General features: G+C 34.8%; 3 protein-coding genes across 3 annotated transcripts in view; all 3 read right to left on the reverse strand.

Annotated features, from left to right (window-relative positions):
- Positions 1–1,886, reverse strand: part of LOC128215998 (uncharacterized) — a 1,904-nt gene extending 18 nt beyond the window's left edge. Inside the window, exons 1-2 of the mRNA XM_052922594.1 lie at positions 1,876–1,886; positions 1–1,840 (exon numbers count right to left, since the gene is read on the reverse strand). The exon at positions 1–1,840 is cut by the window's left edge and continues 18 nt beyond it. Of these exons, the coding sequence (XP_052778554.1) occupies positions 1,081–1,840; positions 1,876–1,886 (771 nt within the window). The 3' untranslated portion in view covers positions 1–1,080. The remainder of the gene's footprint in view (positions 1,841–1,875) is intronic.
- A 70-nt stretch (positions 1,887–1,956) lies between these two features.
- On the reverse strand, positions 1,957–3,070 carry LOC128216579 (tripartite motif-containing protein 66-like). The gene is made up of 2 exons (XM_052923189.1): positions 2,678–3,070; positions 1,957–2,431 (listed from the first exon to the last, which is right to left on the reverse strand). The coding sequence occupies exons 1-2, from the start codon at positions 3,013–3,015 to the stop codon at positions 1,975–1,977; spliced, it is 795 nt and encodes a 264-aa protein (XP_052779149.1). The 5' UTR covers positions 3,016–3,070; the 3' UTR covers positions 1,957–1,974.
- A 3,337-nt stretch (positions 3,071–6,407) lies between these two features.
- LOC128217798 (uncharacterized) lies at positions 6,408–9,969 on the reverse strand. The gene is made up of 2 exons (XM_052925191.1): positions 9,520–9,969; positions 6,408–9,269 (listed from the first exon to the last, which is right to left on the reverse strand). The coding sequence occupies exons 1-2, from the start codon at positions 9,855–9,857 to the stop codon at positions 7,919–7,921; spliced, it is 1,689 nt and encodes a 562-aa protein (XP_052781151.1). The 5' UTR covers positions 9,858–9,969; the 3' UTR covers positions 6,408–7,918.
- Positions 9,970–12,005: the final 2,036 nt, after the last annotated feature.

The raw sequence follows: 12,005 nt of genomic DNA on the forward strand, positions 1-12,005 counted from the left end.
ATTCCAAGACAAAAATTAAAAAAAGTTGTAAGAACGGTAAATCTGTGAAAGTGCAGCTTTAAGAAAAATGATATTTTCGGCAGTTTTCCAAATATTGAAACTGTTATGTCTTGAGTTATCTTACATGACTGAAATGAAGGCCTTGTTACAAAAAAGAGCTGATTTAGAGAAAAAACACTTTATTTTTGGTAAAAACTATTAATCTGTAAGAGAACAGCTCTAAGATAACCATATATGTTAAATTCTCCTTTTCATCTTTTCTGTTAACTTAATTTGCATGCCAACCAGGAAATTGAGATAACGCATTCTTTATACTCAATTATAATTTTTAAAGGTCCATTTATAATTTATCGAACGATTAGTGCTCGAAATTATATTTTCACCAATGAGTTATAAGCTGTTGAATCCGGTGAATCGGTAGAATAAAACAGAGGCTGTATAAGTAAACAAAATAACAATAACAACATAATTTATGTTTTCAGGTAAAAAAATCATCTGAAGCTGAATAAGATATATATATATAGTATTAAAACAATATGTGATAATGTTCATTTGGCAATCAAGATTATTCAAATAATGATTTACAAGTTAAGTATTTACAATCAATCAAAGATATGATACTTTTTTGCAATATGTAAGCTGTTGAATCCGGTGAATAGGTAGAATAAAACAGAGTCTGTATAAGTAAACAAAATAACAATAACAACATAATTTATGTTTTCAGGATAAAAAAATCATCTGAAGCTGAATAAGATATATATATATAGTATTAAAACAATATATGATAATGTTCATTTGGCAATCAAGATTATTCAAATAATGATTTACAAGTTTAGTATTTACAATCAATCAAAGATATGATACTTTTTTGCAATATGTATATTTTTTTATATAATGTTGTACAACTCAGCAATAAATCACACATTGTACACCCAGCGGTATATCACTCTAACATTCTTAATAAAAGCTAACATATATATTATTATTAACAAGTTCTCACACTCACGCAAAGTCTATTTTTATAGAAGTAGGCTTATTATCGAGTGTACAAAATCTTCTGATGAACGTTTTTGTAATTCATTATTTCACCTTCAACACAATAATGTTGTTATTTTCATGTTGTCCTACAAAAACGCTGGATGAACGACTACTGTAACACAGTGAATGTGGTTTCACCAATCCATCAGCCTGCGTAGCCAGTGTAGCCAGCTTCCTCTTTCCTTCCCTTTCCACTTGAATTACGGTTTTTGAACTATACGAGCAGACAAAAACGTGGCCCAGAGGTGACACGTGTATGGCGCGTTGACCTTTCATATCAGGATCGCTGAACGTCTCTAATTTAAATCCTGTTCTATGCAGTGTTAGAAGCTCATCTTTTGAGTAACTTGTGATGTAAATTTTACTGCCATCAGAGCTTACAGCACAACTGTAAACGGTCTCTGTATCCGACTCGTCCTCAAACATCTTTCTCCTATCATTGCCTGCTTTGTCGTAAGAGTAAAGTGCAGTAAAAGATGCGATAAACATACGCCCTGAACGATAAGCTATTTGTCGTACTATGTGATTGAACGTTAACTTTCTTGTCTGTTTTAGCTTTAAATTCATCACGTTGAAGAAAAGAACTTCATGTCTGTCCTTACCATTACAGTTGACAGAAACCGCCAACTCATTGCCCGCGATGTGGCATGCATCTCCTGGATAAGTTGGAACGTCACAGTGATCGACAATCTGATAGGACTGGTTCAGGAGCTTTATACGGCAATTGTAATTGTCAACGAGAACGAGCTCTCCACTAAGTAGTTCACATATTCCACTTATGTTTGAGATTTGTTTGTCAATTCTAAGTGTTACATTGGATTGTTTCACATTTTCAACATTGAAAACATGGGACGTATTAGTAATCTCTCCAAACAATTTCAAAGAAACAATAGAAGCAATCAGGTCGTTTATACCTGTATTTGGCACAAACGCCAACTACACTTTTTGTTTGGTTGTAGTGTCTTCGAGGAAAGCATTAGTTTCTGTAATCATTTCCTGACATCTTGAATATCCTACGTAGACCAAGGAATCGTTCATCTTACTCTTCGCTATGTTATCTGCAAGTGATTTAATGTCTTTGCTCATCCGTGTGGACTGTGCAATGTCTTTCTGTATTTGCTCCTCAAACGTTCCAACCATATCATCCATGTTTTTGATTGTGATTTGCTCCAATTGGTCAAGGACCTGGTCGATTTTTCTTCGCAAAGCTCTGATCTCTTGAAGGATGTGTGCACGAGAATCCCGTATACATTGTTGAGTTTTCTTGCGGGACTCTTGCAGCTTCTTGATTCTTGACTGGATGTCTGCGATTTGTTGTGGAAGCCGTTTGAATTCTGTTTTGTCATGAATGCCTCTTGCTACGTCTGGTATATGTTGTATCATCGAACATTGTCTTCAATTAAAAAAAAGAAAATTAATAACGACATTAACATAAAAATAAATAATTGAAGAGATCTGGCAAAACATATTATTTGTTATGGATCTAAAACTAACTGTTTATGAAAAAATGCTACCTATACTACATATGTTTACTTTACCAATATAAGGCTTAAATGCCTTTTTGTTTATATCTACGGTATCTTTTTGTGTACTCAATTCCCTTTGTGATTGCTGACATAGCTACTTTCGCTATTTGTACCTGTGTCCAACGGAGACGCATATATGGCAACACAGCTCTTGGTGGTCTCTGCAGAACAGCTCCACCTTTTTCCCGGGATGGTGCTCGCATATTTCCAGATCGTCCACGACCGTCCCAGGCACCGCCGCCCATTTCTTCACGTCCTTCCGATCAAGTACTCTGTGCCGCTTAAACAGGCCGCCATGTTTGGACTCGCATCGAGAGCAGTAATACTTTGAACAGTCTACACAAAAGTACCCAGCCTCAGAGTTAAGTCCGTCTTCTTCACATGGAGAACATGAGAAGTCATGAATTAAATCCGACACCTTATGACGAGATGAAATGAATGAAGACGCCATCTCTGGGTTTTTTTCGAGTCCTCCTTACTAACTAAAAACTGAATTTCATAATGCATTAAAGAACAGTAATAACCAAGCCCAAATGAAGAAAGAATCTGGTACGCGTATTGATGTGTTTTGCTTTTAATTTACGACCGTTCAAATAAACCTTTAAATCGTCCTATTGATTCCTCGAAACGAAGTCAATTATCGACATATTTGATTTTGCCAAACATGATAAACAATAAGATTATTGACACCGGCGTATCCAGTATCAGTTCTACTTGCCAAATGTCATGATTTACACATCGAGTCATTGACAATATCATTAGGGTAGAAAGCAGAACAATGATAAAATTATTAATAACTATTCAAAATAGATTATGGCAATTGTTCAAAACGCTGTCAATAAGAACCTGGGCCAAGATTGATATAGAGACTTAAGTAGGCTTTTGGTAGCAATATTATATTTAGCATAATAATAAATGCACAAATATATTGTCATTGTACTCCTCTCAGATTCGGTACAATGGTAATTGATAGAAATGGAACAATCAAATTAAAATTTGGGCACTAGTAATAGAGAGCACGAATGTGACCATAGTTCATATTTTCGAGCGATATTGTCTTCGAACTACTTTAAATATTTAGCAGGTATCAATTTACAAGTAAATGCAGTCTTAACAACCAAATACATGAATTGAATGAGAGAAGATAAATCAGACGTATTAAAGATATAATATATAAGTAAAATACGTTTCGATCTTAGTTAATAGAATAACTCAATGTTAAATGTTTTTTAGTGCTGATACATTATATTCAATTTTCTTTCTTAATTCGTTCAGGCCTTTTTTGTAAGACTGCTGTTAACCTTCTAAAAAACGTTTTGATCAGTAGGCTGTTTCTTAAATGACATTGAAACATGAGTCATAAATCAAAGTAAATTGTATACAATCGCATTAGGTTGAACACAAAAGAGGACTATTACATGTTTTAGTTCGATTAACATATCGATTGTTTGGCGTTAAAACACTGAAACACTTCTGGTTATAAATATGCGCTTACAATGTCAAGATACGTTTAATTGTAGGTTGTAAAAAGAGCCCCAAATTGAATAAAGATAGCATGCACGTATACGCACGAGTTGACTAGGAATTGGCTATAACTTAGATAATCTCCAGCATATACAAAAAGCTTTTGATGAGTGCATTTTAGGGTTGACATATAGAAAGGTCGATATGCGTTTCCCAGATCATTTAAGTCATAGAAGCATAGGTTTGTGTTTTTTCGACTGTCTTCTATTTCCATCGTTTAGCATATCAAACTCAAGACAAGCGGTTACTTCTCTTTGCAGTACTCAATTTTTTATCGAGATGACTACTTATAAACAAAACTGCAAGGTAACAAACTCGTGCATAACAATTTTCATTGCAAGATGAGTTGTCTTTCTTTATACTAGTTTACACTGAGCCAAAAGATACCGTTCTACGTAAAAGTGTGTGTCGAGTTATAAACATATATGACTGCTAGTCTCACATCATATAAATTCTAAATTAGTCACGACATTTACATAAAGAGCTATGCTTAAAGGATCTACATTAGTCACAGAGTTTCGATATGGCGATACAATTACATAATCTACAATAGTCTTTACGTCATAACGCGCTTTACGTTCTGTTTGGTCATTATGACGGCCAATGAACGCGTTAATAAACACAATACCAACTACATGCACCGTTATTGCGATGTTCTGACGCATGTTTCCGTTGCCTCGTAGAACTAGTAGCGCTCTGCCATCCGGTGTTTTGTCCGGTCTCTGTTACGCTTGAATTAATATGACAGTCTCGCAGCAGAACTCTTACATTATTCAGACGTTAAAGAACACGTTATATCTACATAAAATGTATTTCCCAAGCCCACGTAACTTGAACGGACTTCGATTTGAACGTTTACAATGTTTACGCTTTGATTTCCGTTCACCGGAATCAGATATGTACAATTAGCAGACACGTTCATGTACACGCTGACAAGTTGTTGATCAATGTATCATAATTATATAAGTAATGTCTTAACTATTGCATGTACAATATTGACCGCAGGCTAGCTTGAAAAAATAACGTAAACGGTCTAACGTTGTCATCTTTATTACCGCCGTCAAAACGATATTTACGTGGACGCTCCAATATAAACGTTTATGGTGTGAAACTTCCAATGAAAGGTTTACAATAAAACAGCGGCAGGTAAATGTCGTTGTGCATTTCTGCTTATTGAACTTTATATGTCAAATGAATATTGTTTGTGACAGTTTTTTGAGCTGCGCTTGGAAACAAACAGTTGGTCTTCCAACCTTTCTCTCAAATGTAATGATTATGGTTCATCATCATCATCATCATCATCATCATCATCCTCATCATCATCATCATCATCATCATCATCATCATCATCATCATCCTCTTGTAGTAGAAGAAGTACAAGTAGCACTAAAAGTAGTTGTAGTTGTAGTAGTAGTATAGGCATTAGTAGAAGTAGTAGTAGTAGTAGTGTAATAGTAGCAGTAGCAGTAGTTACAGCAGCAGCAGCAATAGCAGTAGTAGCAGTAGTAGTAGTAGTAGTAGTAGTAGTAGTAGTAGTAGTTTAACAGTAGTAGTAGCAGTAGTAGTAGTAGTAGTAGTAGTAGTAGTAGTAGTAGTAGTAGTAGTAGTAGTAGTAGTAGTAGAAGTATTAGTAGAAGTAGAAGTAGTAATTGTAGTAGTAGCAGTCGTTGTTGTCGTCGTCGTCGTCTTCGTCGTCGTCGTCGTCGTCGTCGTCGTCGTCGTAGTAGTAGTAATAGTAGTAGTAGTAGTAGAAGTAGTAGTATTAGTAGCATCAGCAGCACCAACAGCAGCAGCAGCAGCAGCAACAACAGTAGCTGCACTAGCAGCAGCACTAGCAGTAGCATTAGCAGTTGCAGTAGTAGCTGTAGTAGTAGTTGTAGTAGTAAAGTAACTGAACTTGCATCATGCATAACACGAGTATAAATGACGTAACGTTTTCAATGGAGTCGTCGAATTCGAACTTCATTTTCTTGGTTACTGGAATGAAACAAGACCTCGCATGCAACAATAATATACTATAAAGTACTGCAGGTGCTGGTGAAAGATTCAATTCAAAGCTGATTAAGTTTGCTAAAATATTACTATTTTTTTGGACATTATCGACATTATTTTAAAAATATTGATTTAATGAATAAAGCATTTTACGCAATCTAAGGGCGACAACAAGTGGAGGAAAACGACACATTAGGGGAATACTAGTTGTCTTACCCTGAGTTACTTATGAAATAAAGGATACACGTGGTATCGCAACGTCATTTAGAGCCTAAAGGTCAGAGAGTGAACATATCGGTTTTGTCAATACAATTTTATGAAGCCATTCATAAACATAAAGTACTTCATAATGTAGAATGCATAATTCACATTCAATTCATTAAATGATAAATATGTATGCAGTTCGTAAATCCCGACAACATCCATGATATAATGTTACATACATATATACAATGTAGCACACTGGTATTCATAATTGAAAGATGCAAAATTCAAGATTCAAACATATTTAGTAAGTAACGTAAACTATAATGTTTCTTGCCACATGGTTAACATGATAAACATAATTAAAGATCACTAGACAATCAATGGTATATATATTTAAAAATAAGTATTAAGTACAGTAAATGTCAGCCTTTCATAAACATATTACCAGTAATTTGCTTTTCAACTACAAGTCACATTGTTTTATAAACTAATCGGCAATAAAACATATTCTAAAGATAAACATAATGTATCCCTTATTATTTTAGTCACAGATACATGTTAAAGCTGCTGTCTCACAGATTGACCGTTTTTTTGTTGTCCTGGAATGACCCAAAATGTCTAAAAACTTGAGATGCAAGACCGCTGACAAAATATTAAATCGCTTTTATTCATATTTATGTTCAAAAATTTATGTTTAATAGCAAAAAGGAAAAAAAAGGAAATTTTCGTCCGTTTTCCAAATATTTAGATCTGTTCTATCGTGAGTTATCTTATATATGACCGAATTGAAGGCATTGATACCAAAATCAGGTAATTTTGAGACAAAAACAAAACTAAATATTTCAAGACTATCAAACTGTGAGAGTGCATCTTAAACAATGATGTTAAAAATGAATACCTAATGATGTGTATATTAAAATGTATTTTTCATCTTTTTCTCTCGTCTGAAATGTGCATATGATATTGAGATTCCGCATTCTATTTACTCAATTGTAATTGTTTAAGGTCCATATATTTTCTATCGAACGTAAAGTGCTCTAAGTTATATTTTCACCAATGAGTAGTAAGCTGTAATTGATTTGAATCAGATGAATCGGTAAAATGAAACAGAGGCTGGACAAGAAGACAAAATAATGATAGCAATAGCATTCATATCAGCTAAATATACTTCTAGAGCTGAATTAGAAAATGCATATATGTACTGAAATATCATTACAGTTTCAGTTTCATTGTATTGGCAATATCAGCAAATACATGCCTTTGGCCAAACATAAACAGTATCATATATACTTAAATGGCCACACAGAAGAACAATTAAACATATTTATATCTGACGAATATCTACAAACTATATGGATATCACTAAAGCAATATCTTATTCATTTAAGGAAAAGATGAATATTGAAACAATGATTTACAAGCAACTTATTTACAACCAACCAAAGATATTTTAGTTTTTCTGCAAGATATTTTATTTCTTTGTTATGTTCTACGACTAAGCAATAGATCACACATTGTACACTAGTATATCACTCTTATATTATAAATATATAAACTATATCTTATTTTATAAGTTGTGGCAATTTTATCATGCAGTATACAAGTTCTTCTTTGAGCGTGATCGTAATTCATTATTTCAACTTTAACACAACAACGTTGTTATTGTTATGTTGTCCCACAATAAGACTGGATGTTGAGCTTCTGTAATACAGTGAGTTTGGTTTCACCAATCCATTAGACTGTGTGGCTAGTGTAGCCAACTTCCTCTTTCCTTCCCTGTCCACTTGAAGTACGGTGTTTGAGCCATACGCGCAGACAAAAACGTGACCTTGTGGTGACACGTGTACAGCAGTAAGATTTTTCATATCGTGATCGCTGAGCGTTGCTAATTTATTTCCTGCACTATCCAAGGTAAGAAGTTGATCTTTGGAGTAATTTGTGTAGTAAATTTTACTGCCATCAGAGCTTACAGCACAATCGTAAACGGTGTATGTATCCGACTCGTCCTCAAACAACTTTCTCCCCTGATTGCCTGCCTTGTCGTAAGCGTAAAGCGCAGTGCCCGATGCGATGTACAGACGCCCTGAATGATGGGCTATGTTTTGTACTCTGTGACAGCACGTTAATTGTCTTGTCTGTTGTAGCTTTGAATCCCTAACGTTGAAGAAGCGAACCTCATGTCTATTCTTATCATTGAAGTTGACAGAAACCGCCAGCTCATTGCCCGCAATATTACATGCATTTTGTGGATGAGTTGGAACGTCGCAGTGATCGACAATCTGATAGGACTGGTTCAGGAGCTTTATACGGCAATTGTAATTGTCAACAAGAACGAGCTCTCCACTTAAGAGTTCACATATTCCACTTATGTTCGAGATTCTTTTGTCAATTTTAAGTGCTGCATTGACGTGTTTCACATTCTCAACCTTGAAAACATGTGACATATAAGTAATCTCTCCAAACCGTTCCAAAGACATTAAAGAATCAATGAGGTCGGTTAGCCCTGTATGAAGCACAAACGCCAACTCTACTTCTTGTTTGCTGGTATTGTCTTCAAGAAAAGCTTTGGTTTCTGTAATTAATTTCTGGCATCGAGAATATCCTACGTAGGCCAAGGAATTGTTCGTCTTAGTCTTCGTCATGCTATCTGCAAGTGATGTCATGTCCTTGCTCAACTGTGCTGACTGTGCAATGTCTTTCTTTATTTGCTCCTCAAATGTTGCTACCAAAACGTCCAGCTCTTTGATTGTGTTTTGCTCCAATTGATCCAAGACTTGGTCGATCTTCCTACGCAAAGCTCTGATCTCTAATACGATTTGTGCACGGCAGTCCCGTATGAATTGTTGATTTTTCTCGCGGGTCTCCTGTAGCTTCTTGATTTGTGATTGGATGTCGGCGATTTGTTGTGGAAGTCGTTTAAATTCTGGTTTGTCATCAATACCATTTGCTACGTCTGGTATATGTTGTATCATCGAACATTGTCTTCAATTAAAAAAAAATAAAAAAAATAACGGCATTAATATAAAAATAATTATTGTAGAATTCTGGCAAAACATATTATTTGTTATGGACTTAAAACTAACTGTTTATGAAAAAAACATGCTACCTATAATGTTTACATTTACAAATGTTATGCTTAATTGCCCGTTTAATTATATCTGGTTTGTCTTTTGTGTAATCAGTCCCCTATGGGATTGCTGATAGTGGCCTACTTTCGCTATACGATTCGTACCTGTGAACAACGGAGACGCATATATGACAACATAGCTTTTGGTGGTCTCCGCAGAACAGCTCCACTTTTTTCCCGGGATGGTGCTCGCATCTTTCCAGATCGTCCACGACCGTCCCGGGCACCGCCGCCCATTTCTTCACGTCCTTCCGATCAAGTACTTTGTGCCGCTTAAACAGGCCGCCATGTTTGGACTCGCACCGAGAGCAGTAGTACTTTGAACAGTCCACACAATAGTTCTGAGCCTCAGAGTTAAGTCCGTCATCTTCACATGGAGAACATGTGAATTCATGAATTAAATCCGACGCCTTATGAAGAGATGAATCGACATTAAATGTCATTTTGTTCAATATAATAAACTTTCTTTCACAAGACTTTAAATGTACGCTTTAAATGGCTTATTCAGTCCACGAAAGGAAGTAAAATATCGTTTCAGTGCATGAATGATAAAATGGTAATGGCACCGGTATGTACATTTATTTATCTGTATACTCACAATATAGCGACTCTTGATCACTTTAAACAAACCAAATAATCTTCCTGCATTTATAAGACGTACTTAGAAAGCTAAGTGAGTTTAGACACGAACCATATAATGTTTGCTTTCGGAAGTGATAATATATTTCATCTTTGATACGTCCGATATGTATTAACAATACATTTTTTCATTGATTTGGTTTAGAAATGTTTTATATACGAAGGCCATAACAGAAATACGTAGTCGCTGTGAACATTTAACATAGGTAAAATTGCATTTATACTTAGCACAAAATCGCCGTAATCTTTTCTTATGATGTGAGAAATTCCACATAGATACGTTGAAATTGCTTGATGAAGTAATATTTTGAAACATTCGGGGTAGAGCCAGTCGGCGTACTTATCTCAATGACGCCAAACGATGCTGTTTACAAGGGTACACAAAGCACACTGTTTAGCTATAAGATTAATAAAGTTATATTGTTTATTTAAATGCGATTTTCACCACTGAGTAACAGATGTCTGACAGTTAATGTAACCGTTGAACAAATACACCATTAATATAGTCCTTATGAAATGTTTTTAGCATGTTTGCATTTCAATCACAGCATGCTGAGATAACGTCATTATTGGATGATTATAGTTTTTTATTCGCATTTAAGAAAGCGTTTTGCTGATGTATAAACAACAGGAATCTTCTATGAAAGCTTCAAGTTTTAACATTCACCAAATATACTAGTGGTATTGTCAAACCTGAATGTTATATGTTGGCACTTTTGAACAAAACAACTTGAGACCTAAAATGATACCTTAATGAGAAATACAAACTATTGTTTAAACGTACATACTTCGACGCCAACCATTTCTCTCACTGGTGTCTGCAATACAAGCTTGATTCACAGACAGTTTGGTATTAATCTTACATTTGTCCAATGATACTTAAGTGCTTTTAGTCACAACATGTGGTAGCATAATACGCATGTATATAAGATGTAAAACCTGTTTTATCACTTAAACCTTTTTTGCCAAACACACACAGTCGGCTAAAACCACCATTTCATGTTTAATTTTGATCGCACATCGGGTTGATGAGTGGGACGATTGGAGATTAAAAATGTCTCCTTTTTTCCGTACTTTGGCTCGACTAGCAGCTCGGCCGAGACCGGGCAAAACCTTGCCTGTATTTATGACGAAAATTTATTTCGAATAGAGTAGTATATCTTCCATCAAATTCTGAAGAGGAGAGCATTGTATCTCGTCCTGATTTCGTGCCTAATGTTCCTTAACAGGAAATGACGACATTTACGTCTACCCGATTATGACGTTATTCTTACCGGATATGACATAACGATTTAAAAGAAAGCAAATTCCGTTAAATGTATATTGAATTTGTTGTACTTCTTATTGGATATCATCTTCTACTGATAAACATAATTAAAATGATCGGATATACATATGGTTTTAAATTATTACGGGTAATACATTTATGAAATGCATGTAGCGCGGGAAATTGCATTGCTTTGTGGTATTCGGCTCATTACTAGAGCAGGTAACAGATGTAGGTCAATTTTGCTTTTTTAGGAAAGTATCTGACACTCGTTATCTTAACTCGTTATCATAAAATACACAGTTTTATTCTATTTGTCTAGTGAAAAGAATAATCCCTCAAAATTCAATACCTTATCAAAGAAAACAAAACAAATTTTATTTTATTTTATAAATGTATTTTATATCCATGGCAGAAAAAGAAAACAATATGTTATTATATGTCATACAGTGCAATGTATTTATTTATTCATTTAAGACGAATTTGAATATTCAAAACAATTACATTATTCACAACTTGTCAAAGATATAATACTGTTATTTTCACAACTGTTCTTCTATTCAGCAATCAAGCACACTGTTAAATTAATCAAACAAGTACACCATAATAAACAAGTTACAATCACACAAATTCTAATGTTTATAGGAGGTTGCCGTTTGGTAGTCCAGTATTAAGCGTTTTTGTT

Source organism: Mya arenaria, chromosome 14 (genome assembly GCF_026914265.1).
Source record: "Mya arenaria isolate MELC-2E11 chromosome 14, ASM2691426v1".
Classification (NCBI taxonomy): Eukaryota; Metazoa; Mollusca; class Bivalvia; order Myida; family Myidae; genus Mya; species Mya arenaria.